General features: G+C 64.8%; 3 protein-coding genes across 3 annotated transcripts in view; all 3 read right to left on the bottom strand.

The window, feature by feature from the left end:
- KCNN1 (potassium calcium-activated channel subfamily N member 1) overlaps window positions 1-5988 on the bottom strand; it is a gene marked incomplete at both ends in the record, with an annotated part of 10569 nt that extends 4581 nt beyond the window's left edge. The window contains 15 exon segments of the mRNA XM_079546780.1: window positions 200-273; window positions 276-457; window positions 459-619; window positions 717-812; window positions 893-979; window positions 981-1124; window positions 1126-1236; window positions 1238-1282; window positions 2118-2128; window positions 2131-2238; window positions 5653-5752; window positions 5755-5856; window positions 5858-5917; window positions 5919-5939; window positions 5941-5988. Coding sequence (XP_079402906.1) covers window positions 200-273; window positions 276-457; window positions 459-619; window positions 717-812; window positions 893-979; window positions 981-1124; window positions 1126-1236; window positions 1238-1282; window positions 2118-2128; window positions 2131-2238; window positions 5653-5752; window positions 5755-5856; window positions 5858-5917; window positions 5919-5939; window positions 5941-5988 — 1350 coding nt within the window.
- Window positions 5989-11478: 5490 nt separating this feature from the next.
- CCDC124 (coiled-coil domain containing 124) lies at window positions 11479-18187 on the bottom strand (the record flags this gene model as incomplete). Its single annotated transcript, XM_079546585.1, has 4 exons — window positions 11479-11683; window positions 12010-12124; window positions 12448-12634; window positions 18029-18187. The coding sequence occupies 4 exons, from the start codon at window positions 18185-18187 to the stop codon at window positions 11479-11481; spliced, it is 666 nt and encodes a 221-aa protein (XP_079402711.1).
- Window positions 18188-19315: 1128 nt separating this feature from the next.
- On the bottom strand, window positions 19316-24098 carry SLC5A5 (solute carrier family 5 member 5; the record flags this gene model as incomplete). The annotated part of the gene is given in 19 exon segments (XM_079546779.1): window positions 19316-19381; window positions 19383-19406; window positions 19408-19472; window positions 19475-19547; window positions 19624-19739; window positions 19829-19932; window positions 20277-20500; window positions 20561-20647; window positions 20753-20823; window positions 21033-21145; window positions 21245-21333; window positions 21450-21579; window positions 21836-21976; window positions 22063-22217; window positions 22296-22363; window positions 22457-22508; window positions 22742-22807; window positions 22896-23369; window positions 23973-24098. Coding segments are annotated over 19 exon segments (2244 nt in total).
- Between the last annotated feature and the right edge of the window lie 387 nt (window positions 24099-24485).

The raw sequence follows: 24485 nt of genomic DNA, 5'->3' as shown, positions 1-24485 counted from the left end.
CAGATGGGTCTCACAGCAACCCCATGGAGACGGCCCCCTCCCCACTGCAAAGCTCCATCCCTCTGATCCCGTGGGTCCTAAAGACCATTTCTCCTCACGGTTTGGCACCACGCATCCCCAGCTGCGCCCCATCCGTGTGCCCCTCCCCCCCCCCCCCCCTTCTCCCCCCCTCCATCCCCATTGAGCCCCCGCCCCGCGCCCACCTCTCGCAGACACGGACGGTCCAGGCGGCGATGATCCAGGAGGAGATGCTGAAAACCAACAGCACGGTGCCGGGCAGATGGTCATGAGGGTCTTCATGACAAAGCGGGTGTTGAAGTTGATCTTGTTGAGGGCTCCGATGCTGCGCGACGAGGCGTCGGTGAAGAGCTTGCTGTGCAGCAGCATGACGCGCCCGATCAGGTAGAGCCGAAGGAACATGGGGATGGACAGGATGATGTCCACGTCGGCGTCGCTACGAAGCGGCGTAGGTGAAAGCCAAACGTGCCGTCCAAGTGAACAGATACTGCCCGGGGATGGGATGGATGGCGCAGACCAGCAGCTCCAGAGCGATGAAGAAGATGCGCTCGTAGGTCATGGCGATGCGCCAATCGTCCGCCCCGTTGTCCACCATGAAGAGCTGCAGAGCGAGATGGGGGTCGGTGGGATGGGGGGGCAATGGGACCCCACCGTGCTTCCCTCCCCCCCCCCCCAAACATACCCAGACCCCTTCTCACCTGGATCTCCCTGGCGTGGTACATGACGATGAGCCCCAGCAGGATGACGGTGGAGAGGCTGATAAGGCATTTCAGTGCAAACGAGTACGAAGACTCCTGCACAGGGAAGCGGGCGGGAATGAGCGCCGTGGGGCTCATCTCATCGCCCCCCACCCTCCCACCCCCCAACCCCCCACCTTGGTGTAGACCCCCCAGGAGAGCTCCGTCTCGGTGACCATCACCACGATGCCGAACATCCCGAAGATGAGCGCGTAGTCGCTGAGCCCGTTTGCGCTTCTCGAACAGGGCGCGCCGGTGGCCCAGTTTGTAGCCGATGTTCTGGTTCCGCCGCGGCCCCCCCCGCCCCTCGGCAGCATCGCCCCTCGCTGGAGGGGCCGGGGGCTGCACCACCACCTCTTCGAGGCCGGGGGGCGCGACGGGGCCGCAGCGTTGGGCTCTGGGCCTCTAACGGGGGGGGGCTGCGGGGCGAGGCGCTCGGGACCCCCCCGTTGCGGCGGGGGCCGCTCATGGCTGCGGCGGGGCGGGGGGCCGGGCGATGCCGCATGGCTCGGCGGGGCGGGGGGCACCTGCGAGAACGGCCCCGTTAGTTTTATCCCCCCCCCCTCGGCTGCGGGTCACCGCCCGCCCCGCACGTGGCACCGCTCCCTGCGACGCCGCCCCCGGTTGTTCCCGGCACCCCCCCCCTTCCCCCCGCGCCCCCCACGCCGTCCCGCGTCCCGTGCCTCTCCGCGGTACCCGCCGGTCCCGGGGGCCGCCAGCAACCGCCGGAGCGGGCTTCCCGGTTCTGGCTCCGCTACCTGCCGCCGGGCCGGGAGCGGAGAGGACCCGCAGTACCGGAGCGGACCCGCAGTACCGGAGCCGGACCCGCCGCAGCCCCGCAGCCCCACTCGGCCCCGGGAGCGCGCGGCGGAGGGAGCTGAGCGCTGGGGAGGCGGGGCGAGTCGAGCGGCGCCGATGATTGGCGGAGAGCGGCACCGCCCCCGCGACGCGCCCCCTTGGCCACGCCCCTTAGTCACGCCCCCTCCACCGCCGGCTCCGCCCCCAGGCGCAACTCCCCCCCCCCCCCCCTCCGCCCCCCAGTAATCCCGGGGAGCCCCCCCCCCTCTTTCTGTCCCCCCCCCCCGGACGCCTCCTCCCCCATTTCACAACAGGCCCACATCACCTCCTGCTCCCCCCCTTTCCCACACCCCCCCCCCCATCGCCCCCCCACTCGCTCACACACCCGGCGCCCAACCCGCAGCCCCCCCTTGTAACAATCCCACGCACCCCCTTTGCACCCCCCGTTCACACGGCTCACTTTCACCCCTAACTCCACCCCCACACCCCCCCCTCTACACCCCCAAACCCGCCTCCGTGCCCCCCTGCACCCCAACCTGCCCCCCACCCCCCGCACCCCATTACCTGCTCGTGCTCCCAGCACTGCTTGGGCGGGACTTTGGGGTGCTATGGGCCAGGACAGCAGGGCTGGGGCTGGGAAGGGGGGGGGTCCGGGGGGCCGGGTGCCATGGGCTTCCCTCCACGCCTGGCAGGGATGAGAGGCGGCGTTAAGTGGGGGCAGATGGGGGCATCGTGGGGGACCCCCAGAGCCCCCGCATCCCCTTGGAGCTCTGCCCCACTCTGCTGTGGACGCAGCCCTGTGCCTCCCCCCCCATCCCCTCATCAGCTGCGGCCCAAGCGGGATCTGGGAGCACGGCTGCGATTTTGGGATGTCTGTCTGTTTTCGGATGTCTGTTTTTCTGGCTGTCGTTTTATCACCCAGAGATCAGAACGGAGGAAAGCAGAAGAGGGCATGGGGGCGGGGGGGGGGGTCTCAGCCTTGTACTGGGGCTGCAGGCAAAGCCCCCACCACACACCCCTCACTGCAGGGCCCCGCACTGCTGTGTGCACCGGGGGGGGGGGGGAAGGACACAACAGAGCAATGTGGCTTCCCCAGCCTGGCTGCAGAACCAGCACTGATCCCACCACACATGTGGTGCAAACAGCCCCATTGCACAGACAGCCCGCTGCACGAGCGTTGTGCACCTCAAACGTCCCCACAGCACCGACTGCTCCGCTGCACGAAGCCCTCCGTCACACCAACACTGCACGACCACCCCTACTGCACGACCACCCCTATTGCACCACCATCCCCGTTGCACAAACATCCCCGCTGCTCAAACAACCCCCCTGCACCGACTGCTCCGCTGCACGAACGCCTCTGTTGCAATCCAAAGGGCCGTTGCAACAAACAGCCCCACTGCACAGGCGGCCCAAATGCGCGCCTGCTGCTCCGCTGCACCAACGTTTCCATTGCACCAACAGCCCCCTCTGCCCCGTTTGTGCAAATGACCCACTGCATAAACGTCCCCGTTGCACCAACAGTTTGTATCAACGTCCCCACGGCGCCGACATCCCTGTGGCGCAGCCCCTGTGCTGCACGAAGGGCCCTGCAGCACAAACAGCCACCCATAGCAACCCCATCCCCGCCGCCTCCAGCACCGCAGCCCCCCCCCCAGGGCAACGTCTGCAGGGCCTCGACATGGAGAACTCAGAGGGAACCCAAAAGGACCCCTCTTTTCCCTGCAGGAGGATGCAGCTCCCCGGATTTCGGGCCCCCAACCGCAGTGCAGTGACATGGGGAACCCCCCCCCCCCCCTCCTCCTTCCCCACAGGGTCACACTGCAGCACTGTCTTGTGGCTGCCCCGTGGGGCTCAAGGCTCGGGGTGCAGCTGCTGTGCGGGGCCCTGGCTCCCCTCCAGGTCCAGATCATTTTCTCTCCATTCTGCCAAATTTACAGCCAGGAAATGAGCTCCGATTTCCTTTTAATATTCGGTTGGGAGGAGATGGGAAAGGGGAGGGGGGGGGGAGGGAGGGAGGGAGGGTGGAGGCAGCGGGGGGGCTCTGCAAGGGTCTTGGGGGCTCCTCAGAGGGGTCAGGGTTCTCCCCCTGGGCCCTGCTGGCCGGGATCCTGGGCAATATTTCAGGATCCATCAGACGCTGCGGTTGTGCCGCTCACGGCTCACATTGACGGCGGTGCAAAGAGGCCTCATTAAATCCTTCCTGTCAGACACCGGTGGGATCCATCCTTGGGGGAGACGCTGGGGCCGACAGAAAGCTGGAGCCCGGACGGGGTGGCCCTTTTTGTGTCCCTGTCCCTATAGCAGCGCATCCCATGGGGATGCTCAGGGATGTGGGTGCTGAGCGTATCCCTGCCCCACAGCGTGGGGATGGGGATGGGGACGGCGGTGTCCCTTGGTTGGCTGCAGGTGACGGCTGTGGATGTCCTTGAGCGGTGGCCCTGCGTGTCCCCGGTCCCAGCAGCAGTGCTGTGTGGCTGCAGACCCCCAGTGGGGTGACCCCCCCCCCCCCTCAGGGGGCAGCGCTGGGGGCTGGGACCCACCTCAGCCGCATGCCAAGAAGAGGGGGGGCTGATCCTATGGGGCACGGAGATATTTGCAGCCTTCGGATCAGGTGTCCTGCGGGGCAGGAGAGGATGGGGGGGGGGGGGGGGGTCCCTATGTGATACCAGCATGAATGGGGGTCCTGGGCACAGCCTGCAGGAAGGGGGGGGGGCAGGAGGGAATGTGCTGGGACAGGAGGGGCCACGCTTTGGGCCTGCAAACCGCAGCAGAGGCTGCACTGAGCCACAATGGCTTCACCCAGCCCTGCTGCCCCCTCCCTGTCAGGGGGGCCACGGGGTCCCCTCCTCATCCTCACGATGGGGACAGCGAGAAGGGGATGAGCGCATCCCAGAGGGGGCTTCAGCTGGGACGCAGGTGAGTTATCACCTCCTGCAGCCCCCTCCCAAGCTGTTGGAGCCCCCCCCAGTCGGGTTGCAGCACAACCCCATGCCTGGGGGTCCGTCCTGTCCCCAGCGTGTCCCCACTGGTGGCAGTGGGACCCCACTCCCCCCCATGCCCCCGAGCAGTGCTGCTGCTTGTGAGCAACTGCAGAGGAGGGTGCAGCTAAAAATAGAGGCGGGCGTCCGAAAGGCTCCGGGTGGTGATTTATTTATTACCCGCTCCCTAATTTCTGCCTGGGAATCACAAAGATGGGGGTTGAGGGGAAGAGGGGAGGGGGGGGAGGCAGGAATTTGGGGGTGCTGAGGCCGTCCTCACAGCCCCCACTCCTGCAGCCATCGTGTCCCAGGACGCCCTGCTGGGGCCATATGGCCCAGACTGGAGAGCATCTGCTGGTGTCGGCGGGAGCCCCGGCCCCACACACTGCATGGGGGGCGGCGTGGGGGGGCTGGGACTGGTTTAGGGCCACGGAGCAGCACGAGGGGAGCTGAGATTCAGGGCTGTGGAGCTGGGACCTCTGAGCTGGTGGAACCATCAGCACGAGGAGGGCTGGGGACAGTGCCTTGGTGGGACCCCCCCCAGTGGCAGTACTGCTGCCCCATGGGCACCCTGTCGAGTGCAGAGCCCAGTTTTGGAAGGGTTCTGTCCCATGCAGGACCAGTGGGGACGGTAGAAGGGGGTGAGGATATCCGTGGGTCTGGAGGTGCATGGAGAAAGACGGGCGGTTGGCATCCATGGGGGACACACAGGGACTCTCACACCACCCCAGGCAGAGCTGCCATGTGGGGAATCCCCTGCAATGGGGGATGTCCCGGGGTCTCCCTGAGAGGAAAGCAGAGGGAAACCCTCCTGCAGCCAGAGGATCTGGGGCCGGGTTGTGGATCGGGGCCTGGGGGACAACGGGGACACGGGGACAGCAGGGACGGCAGCAGCTGCGGCTTCCCCAGGGCTGGGGAGATCCCCTCTGCCTTCCCCGACCCAACGCAGACCGCGTCCCCAACCCTCCCACAGCAGATGGGCACCCAACGTTGCCACCCCCGCCGTCCCCCCACCGCAGGGTCCCCCACGACGGTTGGCACCTCCCGCCCCCACCCCAGGACCCCCTCAGCCCCCCCGTACCGGGGTACGGTCACCGCAGCGGCCGGGGATGCCCTACCTGTGCCAATCGCAATGGGTGCCCGGGGTCCCCGCGCCCCTCCACCGCCACCACCGCCGTCCCCAGACAAAGGCACCGCGCCGGCTGCGCCCGCCGCCCCCACCCCTCGCCGCTCGACTCAGCCGCAGGACAAAGCCGCCACGCATGGCCGCCCCCAACGGGGCGAGCGCGGACCCCCTGCCCGGGGGGGGGTTGGGGGTGCCCCGGTCGTCCCCGCTGCCCTCGAGGGGTGGGGGAACCCCGAGCCTCTCCAGCCCCTTCGCGGGAGCGGCGGCGCCCGGTTGTGGGGGAGGTGCCCCCTCGCCCCCCACCCCGTGCGCAGGGGCCCAAGGTCATGGGGAAGGGCAGAGAGGGGCTGGGGGGCGACCCTGCCGCGCCACGCACCCGCGGCCTCGATGGGTGAAAAGCGCGGCGCAGAGAACGCAGCGGGGCCCCGTGCGCTGACCCCGGACTTTGAGATGGCAAACACGGCTCACGGCCTCGGGGACACTACAGGAACACGGCGGGGACACCGCGGCCCCGCGCCCGACCCCCACCCACCGCCCTCACCGCCCCCCGAACCGGCACCCGCCGTCACAGCACGGGACCCCACAGCGGGGAGCCCCGGGGCGTCCCCTCTTCCCCCACCCCACCCTGTCACCTCCGCATCCCGCTGACTTCGGTCCCCGCACGTCCCCACGCACAGATACCCGAGGGAGGCTTCGCCACGAGCAGCAAACCCACCGGGGGCACCGCACCGTCCCCGCCTCCCCACCGCCACCGGGACACGGGGATGCTCCAACGGGCGCGGGGCCACGGCTGGGGGAACCCATCCCGGGGTTCCCCCTCAGCTCTGCGTGCGAAAGCAGCCCCCCAACCCCCCGCTCACCTGCCACAGCCCCGCAGGATGGGGGACGAGGACGCGGGGGACGCGGCGGGGGCGCGGGGGCTGCTGTGTGCCGGAGCCGCGGGCGCCTCTGGGAGGGAGCGGCAGCACGAGGGGGGGCCGGGGGGCTTCCCCGCCCCCACACCCCCGCGCCCCCCCGGCCCCACCAGGCGGGTGGTGACCTTGAGGCCGCGCTGGCGGCGGTGGTGGGAGGATATATTTAGCCGGGCGCAGTCACTCCCGTCGCATCTTCATTGTTCGCGCCTCCCGCGCCCCCCCCCCCCCCCCCCCCCCTCCTGCGGCTGCCCAAATGCGGACCCCCCCCCTCACCGTAATTCGGTGATGCACAGTGCGAGAGAGAGCGGGGGGGGGCAGAACGTGCTGCACTGCCCGCAATCCACAGAGCTTGGCAGCGGGGTGCCCTTGGAACAGCCCCCCAAGGCGTCGCCGCCCCCTCCCCACCGATCAGTGCCAGCCCGGGGCGTCCCCCGTTCCCGGGAGCCGGGGGATTCCCATCAGTGGGGGCTTTCCTCTGCCGGGGGGTCCCCGGGGGAGTCCCCGCGACGTGGGGGAGTCCCCAGCGCTGCGCATCCCCAGGAGCTGGGGGCGTCCCCAGGAACAAAAGGCCCCCTGTGCCCCCCCCCCAAGGTGCCGGAGGGGTCCCCGAAGACTCAAACGTCCCGAGAGCGCGGGGGGGGGGATCCCCAGCGCCAGTGGATACCGAGGAACGGGGGGGGATCCCGGACGCGGGGGGGCTCCCGAAGGGTGCTATCCTCCCTTCCCCCCCACATCCCGCGCTGCACCCACCTGCGTGCAGACCCCCACCTCCTCTCCCCTCGTGTGCCACCGGCGGTGACCATGACCCGGGGCGGGCACGTGCCGGGGCTACGGGGAGCGCGGGTTGCGGGGGGGTCGGGGGGGGACCGGGGGGGGGTCTCCGCTGTGTCCCCTCGGCGGCCCCCAGCGCGGGGCGGTGCGGTGCGGTGCGGCGTCGCGATCCCCTCCCTCCACCGCGCTCCCGCAGCGCTCGCTCCGCGCACCGCCGCTATTGTCTGCGGCTGAAACGAACCTCCCGCGGTGTCCCCGCGTAGCCGATATGGGGAAGGGAAGAGCGCCCACCCCCCCTCCCCCTCCCCCCCTCCGCGGCTCCACCCCCACCCCGCTGCGGGCACCGCCAGGCTGGAGCTGCGGGGACCCCTCGGTGATCCCCTTCTCTTAAGGCGGAACAATCCGCGGGGTCCCTGTGCTCGTCAGTGGGAGCCGGGAGGGGTCCCAAATGCCAAAGGGTGCCGAGGAAACAGGGGTACCCGGGGGTGGGGGGGGGGGGGGAAGGCAGAAACACCGAAGGATCCACGGTTTCAGAAAGGATCCGGAAACAAAGGGGGTCCCCGGTGCCAAGGGCTTCCCCAGCAGTAAAGAACATCCCCAGGGCTGGTGGGGGGTCCCGGAATCGGGGGGATCCCCAAAGCCGGAGGGGTGTCCAGGAATGCAATGAGGTCCCCAGGAATGCAGGAGGGTCCCCCACGACTCAGAGGGATCCCGATGCCTGGGGGTCCCCAGGAGTAAGGAATGCGTCCAGAGCACTGGGGAGTCCAGGGAAGCGGGGGATCCCCAGTGCCGGGGGGGGGGGGGGTGGGGGGGTCAGGAGTGCAGGGGAGCACAGGGGGGGTCCCGGGGCTCCGTTGGGCGGTGCCGACCTCCAGGCCGTGCGGGGCAGCCCCTCCCCTTTGTCAGCCTCGGGCGGCTGTGCGCGGCGCGGCTTTGCGCCCGGTGACAGTGGGTGTGCGGTGAAACAAAGCGTGGAAGAGGGGGGGGGGGGGGGATACAAGGCGAGGGGTGCGGGGCGATGAGGGCACAGCGTGCGGGTTGGGGGCTGCGCCGTGTTGGGGAGTGCGGGGTGAGGGGGGGATGCGTGCAAGAGGTGTGCAAGGCGGCACGTGGAGCAGCGCAGGGTGTGCACGTTGTGCACGTGCGGTGTGCAAGGGGGGAGCTGGGGGGGGGGGGGGCAAAGGGGAGCGCGCCCGGCTCCGTGCTGCAGAGCGCGGGGGGGGGGGGGGGGGGGTGCGTGGTGCAGGGGCGGCGCGTGGCGCAGGGGAGGGGGGGTCTCATGAAGGCTGGGGGGGCCGCGCACAGTGCGGGGAGAGGAGGAGGTGTGCAGAGCATTGCGCAGCGCGTGGGCGCTATGCGTGGGGGGGGGGGGGGGGAGAGGGGGGGGGGGGATGCCCGGTGAGGGGGGTGGGGGTTGCAGGGGGATGCCCGGTGCGGGGGGAGGTGCGGGAAGAGGGGGAGGGGGTAGGGGGGGGGGGATGCCCGGTGCCAGCCTTGCGCGGCTGCGCGCACTGCGAGGATCCCGCGGCCACATGACCGTATTTTCCCCTCCGCGGGTTCCCCCCCCCCCCCCCCCCCCCCCCCACTCCCCCCGTAGAGCAGCGCTGGTTGCCATGGCGGCAACGATTCTCCCCCCCCTCCTCTCCTCCCCCCTTCATCCCTCCCTCCAATTCGCTGCGGGGTGGAGGTTGGAGGGGGGGGGGGGGAGGGATGGGGGGGGATGCAAAAAAGGGAGGGGGAATCCCTGAGGGGGGGCGGGGCGGGGAATCCCTCCCCTCTGCCCTCCGCCGCCCCCCCCCCCGCTGCGGGAACCCGCTTCAATGCGGAGGGGGGGGGTAGGGGGAACCGCCGCCCTGCACCGAGGGGGGGGGGGTTGTGATGGGGGGGTTCCCCCGTTGAGGCTCTCAGCGCATCCATCTTGCGATCGGAGCGGGGGGGGGATTCCCCGTAATCCCGGCTGCGACGGGGATCCCTGAGACGAGGGGGGGGTCCCGTCGTTCCCCCTTTTAACCCCACTCCTGAGAGGGGAGCGGTCACCCTATTCCCCCTCCCCCGGCAACGGGGGATCCCTGCAGCAGGAAGGGCGCAGCCCCGTTCGCCCCCTCCGCACCCTTCCTCCCCAAACCCGGGTCTCCATCGCACCGCAGTGTTCGGGGGGGGGGGGGGACACTCAGCGACCACAGCCCCGCTCTGCAGAGGAGGAGGAGGAGGAGGAAGGAGGCAGCGCTGCGCGGAGCCCCGCAGTGCGCACGGCCCCACCGCCGTGCAGGGAGGGAGGGAGGGAGGAGGGGGACAGGGAAGAGGCACCGCCAGCCCCCTCCCCACTCTGGGACATGGGGATGTGAGGGTGGGGGTCGGAAGGGAGGGGGGGGGAAAGAAGCGGGGAGGCGGCACTCACGTGTGCGCTGTTCCGCACCGCGGAGAGGCGGAGGAGCGCAAAGCCCCCCCGGGCTGCGGGGAGGGGGCAGACGGAGCGGGGTGTTTGTGTGTGTGTGTGTGAGTGTGTGAGCGGGGGGGTCTCACCTCGGCTCTGCCGGAACGCAGCGCGGCTTCGGGAGCGGCTTCCAGCTGGAATGGGGCCGGGAGAGCCCCAACGCCTCGATCCCACCGCGCGTAACCGGCACCGATACGCGGAAACGGGACCGAAGCGGGGCCGGTGGGGCGCTGGGAAGAACCGCTCTCCCCCCGGACGGCAGTTGCTGCCCCACAAAGGCTGGCGGTGCTGTTCCAGCACGGATGGGGGGTGGTGAGGGCACTGCTGGGGGCCAGAGGGCAGAAGCATCCCCCCCCCAACCCCTCAAATCCTAGCACTGAGAGCACAGCAGGAACCAGCCAGCCCCCAGCCCCCCGCCCCGAGCTCTCCCATAAACCAGCAGCAGTTTGATGTTTGTTTGGGTTTTTCTTTTTTTGGCTTTTTAATTGAATTCAAACACAACAAACTTCTCATAGAAGGGGGGGGGGGGGGGTTGGGGGGCACCGCCTGCTCAGTACGGAGGAAGCGGAGCTCAGAGGCCGGGTCAGCAGCCAGAGGACGGAGCTGCTGCCGTGTGGGGGGGCTTAAAAATTACAAAGGAGAGGGGAGATGTGAAAGGGAAGGGGGGGGGGGGGAAGAGGAACACCGGCTGCTTGCTCCCAGCAAGGTGCAGGATTCGTGCCTCGGTGCAGCCATCAAAGCAGCTCAGCGCCTTCTCCTCTGCCTCGCACTGGGTGCTGCACACAGCCTGGGGGGCAGCGAGGCTGTGAGGGGCTCTGGGGTTTCACGGGCCCTTCCGTGGGGTGCAGGGCACGTCCTTGTGTGAGTCTGGGGCGTCAGCAGTTGGAAAAGCAGCAGCTCCCCTTTGTGGGGTGGCTCTCAGGGTGCAGCATCCTCTGGAGCACTGCATGAGGTTCTGGGATCCCCCAGGAGAGCCCACCAGGAAAGTCACAGTCTGGCATTGGTGTCCCACGCAGGCAGGGCAGGACCACAGCGTTGCTGCTTTCTCTCCTGAGCCCCTTTTAGGCAGAATTCAGCTCGCACTTCCCCACAAGACAGCGTTGATGGAGCCTGCGTCCCCATCGGGGATCCTCTGCAGTGCTGGGTGGGAGGAAAGGAACGAGGCCACAAGCAGCACCAGCAGTGATGACAGCATGAGATCCCTTGGGGGACACCCCAGTACCAACACCAACAGGGGGACCAGTGCCTTCCTCACGGTGTTCTCAGGACGTCTGCAAGAATTCACCCGGCAGAGCAGAGCGGGACACAAGCACGGCAGAGATGGGGACGAATGTGGGTCAGGTCCAGGTGTGGGCAGCGTGGGACCCCCACCTTTTGGGGGGCAGCAGGTGGGCGCCCCACAGTGAGGGCTGGGAAGCACGTTAGTAGCTCTCTGTACGACACCAACCGAACTCAGAAGCACGCAGCAGTGTTAGTGTCCCTATGGAGCTGCACAGGGGAGCGAGCACACGGGGACAGCGGGGCGCTGGAGTTGGGCTGCGGCCTCGTGCTGGTTTTCAATCCGACAACAGGGAGAGACAGAAGGAGGGAGTGAGGAAGGGAAACAAAGGAGAGGAGGTTCCTCGTGCCTCCTGCTTCACCCGAGCAAAAACCCGTGGCTGCAGCCCGCCGTCCGTGGGGGGGTGATCGGCTCTTAATTCTACTTCTGGCTGTTGTAAGCTTTGTGCCTCTGGTTCATGGGGTTTTCCGGAGACTTCATCCACTCCTTCTTGAGGAGCTGCTTGAGCTGGGACAGCCGCATGTTCGGGTTCTCTTGCTTGAGGCGCGGCAGGTTGACCTCTTCAAAAGCCGTGAAGGCGGCTTTCATCCGGCGCTCGGGATGCCGGTCCGCATCGTTGGCAACGCTGGTGGGAGGGAATTCAGACAGACATGCATCAAAAACACCTCCCTCGCCCGGCTCTCATCCCCTGTCAGCGTCGCAGAGGGAGCACAGAGCAGCTCTGGTGACAAAGCACAAAAGCCCACGACGCTTCCCCCCCCCCTTCCTCACTTTAAGCTCCACGGAACGTCAGGGCTCGTTTAAGGCAGCGGGATTTGCTCTCACTGCTGAGGCAGGAAGTTGCGAGCGCAGCATAAAAGGTTCAGACAGGTGAGGGGGAATGTCTGCACCCATTTCTTGTAAGGAAAGCAAAGCCTCAAAGAAAAGCACCCTCACAATAAGGCCAACTACCTGAGGACGGCAATGGCATCCTCGATCGTCCTGGCCTCCACTGTCCCTTCCTCCAGGACCCTCCTGTTGACATTCTCCTCCAAGGGAACCTCCAAGTGAGTCTTCTCCTTCTCCACTGCACAGGGAAGGGGAAAAAGGAAGAGCTGTTAACATCAGACCCCGGCTGTAACGTCGTCAGGAGAGGCGCAGCCTTTTCCAAAGCACTGAGGAAAGTGCAGGGAAAGCTCAGCCACGGGTCCCCAGCCTTGGGAAGTACGAGTGCCCGCTTTGCAGCCCTGCTTCTCCACCTGAAGGAGACAGGAGGTTTCCTTTCCCCCCTACACGAATGCTGGGCACATACAGCAAAGCTGCCTGCAGCTCCTCCTTTCCAAGCGCCTCCCCCCCCTCCCCCCCGCCGTGCCCCCACTGTTCTCAGGGCCTTTCTGTGCTCCCACCAACCTGTGTCTGCATTTTCCTTCTGCTGCTGGTCTTTCCTGATGGTCTCCTCAATCTGGGCCCTGGTGACTTTGCCCGGCGCTGCCTGTTTAGGTGACTTCCCCTTCAGCTTGGAGTCCTCCTCTTCCAGCAGGCGCTGCAGCTCCTTCTTGCGCTCCAGCTGCTCCAGCCGCCGCTTCTCCCTCTCCTCCTGGAACAGAGAGTCACCAAATGTCCTCCACAGGAGCAGGCCAGCATCCCATGGATGGCAACAGGCCTCTCTTCTACAACCAACAGAGCACTGCTCCCCCCCTGTAAGAGACACGGGCTGCTCCCCCCAGCAGGACCTGCCCCATCTACACCAGCAACCAGAAGGAGCACGGGGCAGCAGCCGGGGCTGCTAACAATCCCATCAAGTTCTCCACTTTAATTACAACAAGCGGTCGGAGGTTGAAAGTTCAGCAGTTGTTTCGCAGACAAGTGTGTGGAGAGGCTGCTCGGGGTCCTCGGGTCTGGCTTGCATTCTTCCACAGAGGCAGGGAAGGGGTGAGGCAGAACCCAGCCAGCAACACGGCTCTCGTGTTGATTTGAAGCACTCCACGGGGAGCTCAAGAGCCACTTTGCCCTCCGAGGGCCGCTGAAGGGCCTGTCAAGGCCACGCCAAAGGCCTGCAGCAGCTTTCAGCACATGGCACCGATCCCTGCCCTCCCAAAGCGTGCAGAGTCTGGAACAAAAAAAACACCCGAACGCAACAACAGCCACCATCGCTGCGTGGGTCAGGGTCACGTGCTGCAAAGCAGTTTGTATTTAGGTTAGTTATGAGGACACTTAATTACGGGTGTCATCCATTATTCACGGGGATGGCACCAGAGAGTGACTGAGCACCAGGCAGCAGGGTTTACTCTGGGCAGCTGCACAGCAGCTCTGCACTCAGCTGCGCTCGGCACCGTGTCAAAGCTCAGAGGCAGAACGAGGCACAGCACGAGGCAAAAGACTTGAGATTTCACCAGGCCAAAAAAAAAAACCACCAAAAAAACAACCAACATTCAGCTGTGCAGCTCGAGAGTTTACAGCAAAACCCATCACGAGGCAGAAGCAAAGCGCTCGGATGCTGAATCAAACCGTGCCCTGGGGCTGCTGCATCCCAGAGCAGAGCTTCACCCCAGGCTGAGGTGGGGAAACCTCACCGAGGCTCCGGCCAACGATGGGAACGCAGCCACTGTGGGCACAAAGCTTTTATTGCAGTTGGCTGCCTGCAGACTCGAGGTCATTAAGCACACAGTGCCAATGCCTTGAGGCACGATGCCCTGGCAACCAGACCGTGCAGGATTTCAGAGTGCAAGCTCACTTATCACACTGGCTTTCCCTACCCGAGTCTTTCTGGGTAGCCTCCTCATTTTCTAGTAAAGATTGAGCTCCCAGAGCTCACAGATGGACTCAGCCTCCCCGATCAGGGGGCTGCTGGCCCGTCCCCAGGCAGGGATTGTGTCACAGGACTGCCTGTGTCCCCAAGGACAAACCTGCAGTGCAGTCTGCAAGAGCTCTGCCTACCTTGCGGCCACTCCATTACATGCAAAGCACACGCAGGAGAAGCAGAACTGTGACAGGATGTGGCAGCGTGCCCAGGACATCAGCTTGTGCAAGGAAACGTCCCCTGGCTGCGTCCCATTCCAACACAGGTGTGGCTGAGCAGGGCCACCAGGTGCTGGGCTGCAGGACAGGCTGTGGTTTGCATAATCCAGGAGGCAGAGAAGGAGCAGAGACAAGTGCTACCGACTTAAGGGAGGGCAGCAAAGGCATTTCAGAGCAGTTATTTATAGTTGGAGGAGCTCGTCTTTTACCCCTGCTTATTACAGAGAGCCATCAATGGAGGCAGGAGCCCGGCAGTCACTCACACAGCCCAGCTGGGATGACAGCACAGAAATGTGGGGACGACGCTCCAGCATCCAGCCCCATCCAAACAAAACTCCCCATAGGGGACACAGCCACCTCACAAAGCAATCAGGCTGGAGCAGGGCGCAGAGCTCGTCCTGCCGCTCCTCTCCCCCCTCCTGCTGCTGGGAGATGCTGCTCCCTGCTCTGGCATTTGCCATGGCGTTGCTATTTGTGGAAAGCAAACAAGGCAGCACTGCCACTAATTTGTCACAGGCCACGCAAACCCTGCGTGCTCAGGTTTCCCTGGAGGACCTTCCACTCCTCGGCTCCCGCTGCGCCCGCAGGCGATGCTCCATGGACATCCCTGATCCTGAAGCCTTTCCCAGCTTGGGCCGAAGCAAACTAATCCTACATGAGTCAGCTCAAACGCCCCGATGAGAGGGCAGCTTGCATTTGCGTAAGCGAAACGTACAGCAGAGCTATTAGAAAACTGGAGGAGAAATGAACAGTTTCCTCCCTCAACGCTGCTGCGCCCCGCGGGGCACCAGGAGGAGCGGTGGGCGAGATTGAAGTGGACAATTCTGCTCACGAGGATCTGCATGTTAAAATGCTGGTTTCCAGCCTCGAACCGAATTGCCTGAGCGAAAGAGAAATTCATCAGCTTTCAGAACAGTTCCCCACCTGCGAGACAGGAGGAGAACAAGGTCCCACGCACGTGGCTTCGGGAGCGAGCGGTCAATAGAGGCAGCAGTGCTCCCAATCAACCTCTTAGCATGCAGCCCTGAGGAAGGCGGAGAGCCTGCTGCCAGCCTGGCCAAGCTCCTGGCATGGCAGAAAGGCAAAGCGATGCAGAGAAACGACGGAGCTGCAAAGAGAGAGAAGCAAACCCAGCGTGCAGCACGTCCCACTGCTCTGCAGGCTGCCTGCTGCACAGCGGGGCTCGGAGATGGGGGTCACCCCCTGCCTTCCTCAGGCCCCACACAAATACTGCAGTGATGCTGGAGCAAAAGGAGGTTGCTTCTGGGCTCTGAATGCCAGCACTCGCCATCGGGTGCTCACTCTGTTCTCTCTCTGCCCCCATGTTTCTCATTTAAACCACAGGATTGCAGCTTTGCCAACTTGGCACCACACAGCCATCCCTCCCAGGAGGGACAGCAGTCACTTCACCCGTTTCACATGTCATCTGAGTAAGACCCACTGCTCACAGCTGAGTAATTCTGCACTGAATCAGAGGCACAGTCACTGCCGGCCCGCAGGACGATGCTGAGGATGCTGGATGAGCAGGAAGGTGGCGAGGGCTGAGCAGCAGGGAGCTCAGCAAGCACAGCACAGCCAGAAAGCAGCCTGAACTGAAAGAAGGGCTGCTGTCCCACACAGACAGACAGCAGGAGATGGGGAAGGAGATGGGAACTGCACCTTCCCAGCAGGGACTGCAAGGTGCAAGCCCTCTGCCCTTGGCAGATCCACCACCAGCCCTCCTCCTGTGACACCTCGGTGCTTTTAATGCCTTGTCAGCCTTCCAAGCCCACCTGCAGCTTCGCTCAGGACACGTCTGCAGCCGTTCCACCAGCAGACACACTTCAGCTAATCGTGTGGAGAGAAGGAAAGGCGCTGCAGGCAGGCGGACTGGGAGCCGTGTGCTCTGAACCGCAGCCGAACTGCGTGTGGAGGAGGGCAGAGCCAGGGGGAGACACCTGCACTGATGGGGAAACAGCTCCACGGGGATCAAACCTGGCTCTTTCAGCAGGGAGCACGGAGATGCTGTGCTTTCAGCCGGAGCTCTCTGGGGAGGAAGGCAAGCTGTGCCTCATGCCGCAGTGCCAGAGGAGGCACAAAACACACACACACAGACACACACACACACACACACACACACACACACAGTGGGCTGGTGGCTGAGCTCAGATGTTCCTTCATGCATCACAGAGCCACCAAATGAGCGCCATCCCCTGCCAGCAGGGATCAGCCGCCACGGCTGCTCTCAGAGCTGGGTGGCGTTTCAAGAAACCTCAAAACCACCGCGCAGAGCCGATGAATCCCCAGGCAAAAACGCGCGCTGGGTTCTCATTCACTGCTCAGAGGCCCATCCACGGGGCGAGGAAGGATGAAAGGCGGTTTGTTCTGCACACGTGTCCCGCTGGGCGACGGCCCAAGGCTTCCAGCCGTGCCCCCTCGCTCCCGACGCAGAGCTGCTGCTTAACGTGTTACTGCCATCACCTGGAGAGCCGGGGGAAGAACTGCGAGAGACGCGGTTCTGCACGCCGTGATCGGCAGCAACGCACCGACAGCAGCCAGCAGGGCAATTTGCGTGCCGGCAACACCAGCAAAACCGGAGCCCCTCTGGCAGGGCAGCTCCCCATCGAGCAGATTGCTGCTGCATTGAGCCACGGGTTGCCAGGAGGTTCCTGGGAAGGAAAAGCACTCAGCATTCTGCTAGAAGTCAGACCCAGGAGCTGCCAGCAGGAAGATGCTCCCACATGAGGCTGAATTTCTCTAGGATGTCCCAAACAGGAGACAGGAGAGAATGAGCTCCTGTTGAGGAACCTCCTCCCCCTCTAACAAGTTGTGTCCTTGCAGAGCAGTTGAGGGGGGGAACCAGAGCGCTGAGTTCTCCACAGCCTTTGTGGGAGGCTCTGAGCCGGACCCAAATTTTGGAGCTAACAGCCCAAGTGCCCCTGCTGAGGTTCCCATGCCCTTTTCCTGCAGGAGGCTGTTTTGGTAGAGCAGCAAAGTAGGTCACTGCTGGCAAAGGGAAAAAAAAAAAAGCAACCCTTAAGAGGTGCAATAATAAGACCTTGTTCCAGGAAATAATTAAGCAGCATTACAGGATTGCGCTGGGGAACAGCACGCAGGACTCCAAATTCCAAATGTCAGGACACACATCGAGGGGGGGAGGGGGGGGGGGAATTCACAGCCTTGGGGTCATGGGGACACGTTGGCCTCCTGCCTGCCCAAAGTCAGCACACGGAGCTCAGCCAGCGCCAAACAGAGCAGCACAGAATCAGTAACCCCATAAATTCCGTTTGTATCTCCAGTAAAACCCTTTCCAGGTAGCGAAACAGCAAACAAATTGCTTCAGAAGAGGCAGATAAGCTGCCCTCAAGAATCACTTCCAGAAGAATCAGTGCAGTCAGAAGTTTGTCTAACGCTGGGGCAGGATAACACTGCAAACCAAATAACTGCAGATGAGCTCTGATGAACTCCTCTGGCTTTTGAGGCAAATGTGCACTGAGTGGAGTGAGCTGCTAAGAGCAAAGCAGGGAGAATCTTATTTTTTGAGAGGTAATTGTGATACGGGGCACACTGAGCTGGGGAGGAGAAAAAACGTATTAATCTCTGTTGATTTCTTGAATTTCTTTTTGTAGAAGGAAAAATTAAGAATGGAATCCAAAGGACAGAAACAAAAAGCTAAAGATCTGCCCGATCAAAAAAAGCAACACAAATAAGAAAATCACAGCAGAGTTACGGAGCATTTCCTTAACTCCACGGCTCCCACAAGGCAGCTTTGACTCCCTTCCTTCAGGAGGCGGTTCTGCAATCAGTGCATTCCCCAATCACACACCCAACTCACGCTCACCCCCACGCTCCACTCTTTCAGCTCCCACAGGAGCTGCTCACATTGGCTGCTCTGCCCCAGAGCTGAGTGCAGGGCGACGTGCGCAGAGCCACAGCTTTGTGACAGAGGACAAGAAGTCACCCTTCCCTCAGGAGCAACCCGACAGCCACCCACCTTCCTCTGCTCCTTCCTCATCACGTGTTTGTCGTCATCCTTCCAGTAGGCATCTTCCAGCTCCTGCTGCCTCTTGGCATCGGCTGCTGCCTTTGCCTCCGCCTTCCTTGCACGGGCAGCAGCCGACTTGGTGTTCTCCCCTTGGAACTTCTTGGGCATCACTCACGGTGCTCTGCAGAGAAGAAAAGCAAGCAAAGAGCTTCAGAGCAACGCCAGGCCCTCGGGATCACAGGGATACGAGCAGAGACGGAGCCCGGACCCAGAGCTTTGTGATCACAGCCCCGCAGCTCGGGGGGGACCTCAGCGTGCCGCTCCCACATCTCCGGCGCTGGGCGATCTCCGCTGTGGCAGCAGCCCCCCAGCACCGCCGAGCCTCCCGCACCCAGCAGCGGCCAATCCCGGCTCCTCCAGCAGCCCCCGACCCCCGTGCGGGGTCACAGCTGCCCGCGGGAGGTGGCGGAGCCGCAGGAGGGGTCACGCAGCAGCAGCACCGCCCGTCACACGGACGAAGGGCCCCGCGGAGGGCACGGCCCGCAGACGCGACGCCAACAAAACGCACCCGGGAGGCCCTCCCCGCTCAGCCGCCGCCTTTTGGAATTGAAACCTCGATTTTTAACGGCAATGAGATCCGGCGGCTCGCGGCGCAGCGCTTCGGGCCGGATCTCATCCCCGCGGGGATCCCGACCCCCTTCCCCAGCTCCCAGCCGCCCCGATCCCGCCCGTCCCGTTCCTACCCGGCTCCGCCGCTCCGCCCGTCGCGCTCTTTGTGCGTCATCACTCCGCGCGGCGCGTCCCGCAGGGTGAGGGGAAGCGACGCCCGCGGCCTCGCAGCGCTCCCGCCGCCATCTTTGTTGAGGGCACGGTACGGTCACGGCTCCGGGAGAACGGCGGAGGAACGGTGATGAGAGGGATGCAGCCCGTATCCGTTACCGCATCCTCATCCCCGCTCCTATCTCGGGGAGAGAACCACGAGAAAGCCGCTCAACTCCCATCGCTCCGTCCACCTTTGTGCCCGGCATAAAGATGGCGGCGCGGTGCCAACACCCAAAGATGGCGGCGGGGTGTGTGGCTATATGGGCGTGGCCTATCGGGCGCTGACACCCATTCGGGGCGGGGCCTAACGGGGCGTGACCCGTTGGTCCGGTGGGCGGGGCCGGGCGGGGCCACGCCCCCTCCTCGACCCAGCCTGGACCTCCTCATTGTGCCCCCCCCCCAAACCACGGCGCCCCCCCAGTCCCCGGTCCCACACAGTGACACACAGACGCTGTGTCCCATGGAGCCCCCGCCTCATTTATTGTCCCCTCCCGGAGGGTCGACACCGACACAGCAGGTGGGCATCGGTGCCCGTGCCCCTTCCCCATGTCCCCCCTCCGCCGTGGCCGTGTCCCTACACGTGGCTTTCCTGCAGCAGCTGCTCGGTGACCCCGCGGTGCTGGGGGGGGCTTTGTGCCTGCCCTCCCAGCCCCAGCAGCACCGGGGGGGCTTCGGGACACAGCCCCCCCTGAAGGTCTCTGCAGACCTGCGGAGAGGGAACACGTGAGCAGAAGTTGGGAGGGGTGTTTTGGGAGTGGTGGGGGGGATCTGAGGGGTGTTACCTTGGTGGGACACCCCCCTGAAGGCGCCGCACCCCCAGCTGGGGACACAGAGGATGTCTGCTTGGTGATGTCCCACCAAAGCACACCTGGGGGCAGCTGTGCTCGCTTGGTGGGCCCTGCGGGGGGGGGGGGAACAGAAGGGTGAGAGGGAGCAGCGTGGGGCAGCCCCCCACTCTAAATGTGCCCCCGGTGCCCACAGGCTCACCTGCCAGGTAGCTGAGCAGCGCTCCTGCCAGCACAGTGGAGAGCGTCCCCAGTGCCCCGTAGTACAGATAGGAGATGGCATAGAAGTCACCCACGATGGGAGGCCTGCAGGGTGTGTGTGGGGGGTGTTGGTGGTGACATCGCCGCCATCAGAAAGGCAGTGTGACGTCACAGCGGACAAAGGAAAGGACAGTGTGACATCACAACGAGCAAGGACAGCGGTGTGGTGTCCCAGAGGACAAGGACAGCACTGTGACAGATGAAGAGGGAAACCGGCGCGACATCACTGCGATCAAAGCAGCACTGCGATGTCACAGCAGTCAGCGACAGCGGGGTGACATCAGAGCGAAGAAGGACAGCGTGGTGATGTCACTGGGAGCTGCCCCCAGCCCACCGTACAGGAGCAATGGTGTGTCCCGTCCCCATCCCTGCTACCCGTCCCTTCTCACCTTGCAGGCTCTGTGCCGGGGCGCTGGGGGGGCAGTGGTCCCAGCAGCAGCGTGTGGTTGGTGCTGGCGGTGAGGTTGTAGAGCGGGCAGTGGGCTCCAGAGGCAGGCAGGACACCAGCAACGTCGGCAGGGGCCGGGTAGAGGCTGCCACCCACTGCCACCCACAGCGAGAGCGCGAGGCCGACACCCAGACCACCGAACACACCCTGGGCGAGCAGCGGGGTCTGCATGGTGCTGGGACCCCCAGCCCCACGCCCCCCCCCCCCCGCCCGTCCAGCACTCACAGCTGTGTTGCACGCCGGCACGAACATGCCCAGCACGAAGGCTCCCAGCAGAGGGCCGCCGATGACCCCCATGACGGTGAAGGAGCCCTGCAGGGGGACCCTGAGGTGCCTCGAGGGCTCTCCATCCACCAGCCCTGTGTGATGGGCGTGGGTGCAGAGCAGGAGGGGTAGGGGGGGCTGGGGAGGACTCACCTGCAGCACACCACCGCCCAGCAGCGAGGCCAGCGCAGCCACCGTGATGCAAGCAATGCCATAGAACAGTGCTGTGGGGACAGAGGGGTCGGGGGGGGAGGGCTGTGACATGGCACAGCAGTGCTGCACGGCACGGCACAGTGCAGGACAGAGCAGCATGGCGTGGCACAGGGTGGGGTGCACGGAGTGGCACGGTGCAGCGCGTGGTGGCACGTTGTGGCACAGCGTGGCATAGGGCAGGGTGGCATCAGGGCCGTGCAGCAGTCCCGTCCTCACTCACACAGCCCCTTGGAGATCAGCATCAGCCTCCTTGGTGACAGCGTGGGCAGCCGGGGCTTCACCAGGTCCTCCACAGTGACGGCTGCCATGGCGTTGATGCTGGTGGAGGCGGTGCTGGGGGAGCACGGCATTCAGCCCCGCGCCAAACTGAGGGTGGGGACGGCACGGAGCCACCCCCTCCTTGGGGATGTCGGGGTCCCCAGGCGGCCTCACCTCAGGGTCCCGCTGTAGGCACAGGCCAGGAACAGTCCGGGTACCCCAGGGGACGTCTGGAAGATGTCGAGGACCAGGTAGGGCATGTACTGGGGGGCACAGCTGTGTCAGGGGGCAGGCGGGACCCCTGTCCCCGTCCTTCTCCCCGTTCCTCCTGGCTGCTCTCAACTGAGTGCTCAAGAGGACGGATCCGGTGCAGCCGTACCTGGTCGGGGGCCGAGATGTGGCCGGCCAGGAGGGGGTCACAGTCCTTGTAGAGCACAAACATCACAAGGCCACAGGCCACCGCGCTGGAGACGATGCAGAAGAGCCCCACTTGATTGACCAGCAGCGCTCTGCGGGCACAGGGTGCGATCAAAGCACGGCTCCCCAGGCTCAGCAGGGCTGCAGGGGTTGGGCAGGGGTCACACAAGGCTGCAGGGGGAGTTCAAGGGTGCAGGAGACGTGCAGGGGTGCAGAGTCTGTGCAGAGGTGCAGGATGCATGCAGGGTGGTGGGGCTGGCTCCCCGGGGTTCCACGCATCCCACCCCTGCAGTGCAACCCCTCACCCCCATGCCGGGGGTTTGTGCCCCCTGCTGCCCCTCTCCTCACATCCTCGCCTCCCTCTCGCTCTTGCAGGCCACGTAGCGCTGGACCTGAGCCTGGTTCACGCCGTACATGGAGAGCCAGACCAGCGTGCCGCCCAGCAGGAAGGTCCAGAAGGTGTAACGGCTCCGCGGGTCGAGGTCAAAGCTGGGGGCAGAGGGTGAGCAGGGGCAGTGCGGGCATTGCAGCACCCGGGGGGGGTTGGGGGGAGGGGGGGGCATACAGGGACTCACTCTCCGAAGTTCACCCTGGAGCCGTTGGTGGCGATGGCCAGTGCCCTGGTGGGGCCCCCCACAAGCAGCAGCCCCCGGATGATGACGGCGAGGAACCCAGAGAGCATGACGAAGACCTGGAAGACGTCGGTCCAGATGACAGCCTTCATCCCGCCCTGCGCCAGCGGGAGCACAGTGAGCGCCGGGAAGCCAGAGCCCACAGGACCCCCCTGGAACCCCCACTGTGCACTCACTATGGTGGTGTAAAAGGTGCAGATGGCGCCAGTGGAGAGCAGGGACGCCCAGATGTCCAAACCGGTCACTGAAGGGCAGATGATGGTGATAAGCGTCGGTGCTCGGGGTAGAGATGAGGGGACGAGGACGTGTGGATGCTGTCCCACATGTCCCCCCGTACCTTGGTTGAGGATCAGAGCAGGAGCATAGATGACGATCCCTGTGTACAGAGTCTGTGGGGATGGGGTGGGGGGTCAGAGCAGCGCCCGGTGCCCACAGGGGGGGATGTGACGTGCTGGTGTGGCGGGCGCTGGGAAAACACTCGGCTCTCCATTCCAAACAGCCATCCCGCAGGGCCGTGTTTGCTTTGGAGCCATGGAAAAAGCACGTGCATGGGAACAAGGGGGCTCTTAGGGGCTGAGCACAGCGGGGACCCCCATCCCTACATCCCCAACCTGGGACTCACCGTAGCCATCACGTACTGCAGCGTCCCGCAGAGCCGCACGCTCCGTCCAAACCTCCACTCCAGGTACTGGGGACAGAGAGGGAGTGTGCAGGTTTGGCTGGGAGAATCCCATCCCCTGCCTGCAACGCAGGGGGATGCAGACCCCCGTGCCTACCTCATAGGTGCTGGTGAGCCTCAGGCGGTAGAAGACGGGCAAGAAGAGGTATGCAGTGAGCAGCGTGTTGAGCAGCTGCCCCAGGCACATCCAGAGGAACTTGGAGCCGTAGCGGTACGCCTCAGCTGGCACCCCCAGCACCTGGATGGCTGACATGAAGCTGGCCGACAGCGAGAGCCCCACCGGCACTGCCGCCATGCGCCGGCCGCCCATGAAGAAGTCCTCTGAGGTCTTCTGGCCTCCCTTGGACAGCCCGTGGAACAGCCCGATGCCCGTGGAGATGAGCAGCATCAGCCCGAACACGCCGTAATCCCAGAGGCTGAAGGTGAGGGGCTCTGATGCCCACACCTCCAGGCTGCCCGGTGGTGCCAGCATGGTGATGGTGTGCGGACGGCCCTCCCCCGGGCACACAGGGACAAGGACCTGCAGGTGGGACGGGGCACGGGGGTCCCGGTGTGTCCAGGGGCAGCGGCACTGCAGCGAGACAGAGCACGGGGTGGTTATCGAGGTGCGAGGTGCAGATGATGAGCATCACCGCATCGCCATCCCTGCGCTCATCCCAGTGGAAGGGTGCAAAGAAGCAGCCCCAGAGAGCACCCCAAATACCACAGATACCCCAAATACCTCCCGATCCGTGGCGCACAGCGCTGCCCAGTCGCACCACAGAGCGAAGCAGCCGAAGGACACGGCCGGGACGCAGTAATCCCTCAAACCCAGCGCAAACACGGAGCGCTGAGCACCACTTATCTCCCGCCGGCGACAAAACAAACCCAACCGAAACCTTTACCCAGCAAAAGCACCTCCTTTGCGAGCTGATCCCCCAGGGGCTGGCAGGGATCCGGCCGCGACCTCGGCGGGCGCAGAGTGCCAGAGGGGCTGGGAGGAGGCAGGCTATGGCGTGGGGAGGGAGGCAGAGCTGCGTGGGGCCGCGGCGATAACCCCTTCCCTGCCGCCCACCCCTGCAGGGTCCAAGGCCTGAAGGCAAGGATGGGGCCATGGCTCTTCCCCTCAGGGTGCAGTGACAAGAGGGCCAGCCCTGCTTCCTCATTCCCAGGTATAAGAGGTGCTTTGTTTCACCCGGGACACGTTGGTCCCCATGCTTGAAAAATAGGGCTGCAACCCAGGAAGAGCTGCAACGTGGGGGCTGTCCCCTCTGCCAAAGGATGTGCTGTCCCCACGGGGCACATCCTTGCGCTCCAGCATGTCGTCCCCAGGGTCTGTCCACACTGATGGTGCATCGTGGCCTTGTCCCCGTGGAGCAGCACCCCATCCCTGCCTCTCTGCTGCCTTCGCTTCTTTGGGAAGCAAAAAGGGGGGAAAAGCTGCTGCTCCCCCCCCTCCCCATACCCACCAGGCCACACAGCATTGGCACAGGCACATGGGGCTCCCAAAGGGACCCAGAGGGGGTGGGCAGCTCCCAGATGTCCTGGGAGGCTGTGAGCAGCGTGGGGGGAACAAGGGCTGCATGGGGCAGCATTGGGCTGAGAGCAGGGTGGGACAGGGTGGGACACGGGGAGGTGCCCACCGCTGCTGTACCCACAGCACTGGCAGGGAGCAGGGTGATGCCTGGAGCAGGGGGTGCCTTCTGCC

This window comes from Tetrao urogallus (genome assembly GCF_951394365.1).
Source record: "Tetrao urogallus genome assembly, chromosome: 25".
In the NCBI taxonomy this organism is placed as follows: domain Eukaryota; kingdom Metazoa; phylum Chordata; class Aves; order Galliformes; family Phasianidae; genus Tetrao; species Tetrao urogallus.
This window is presented reverse-complemented; position numbering and strand designations above follow the sequence as displayed.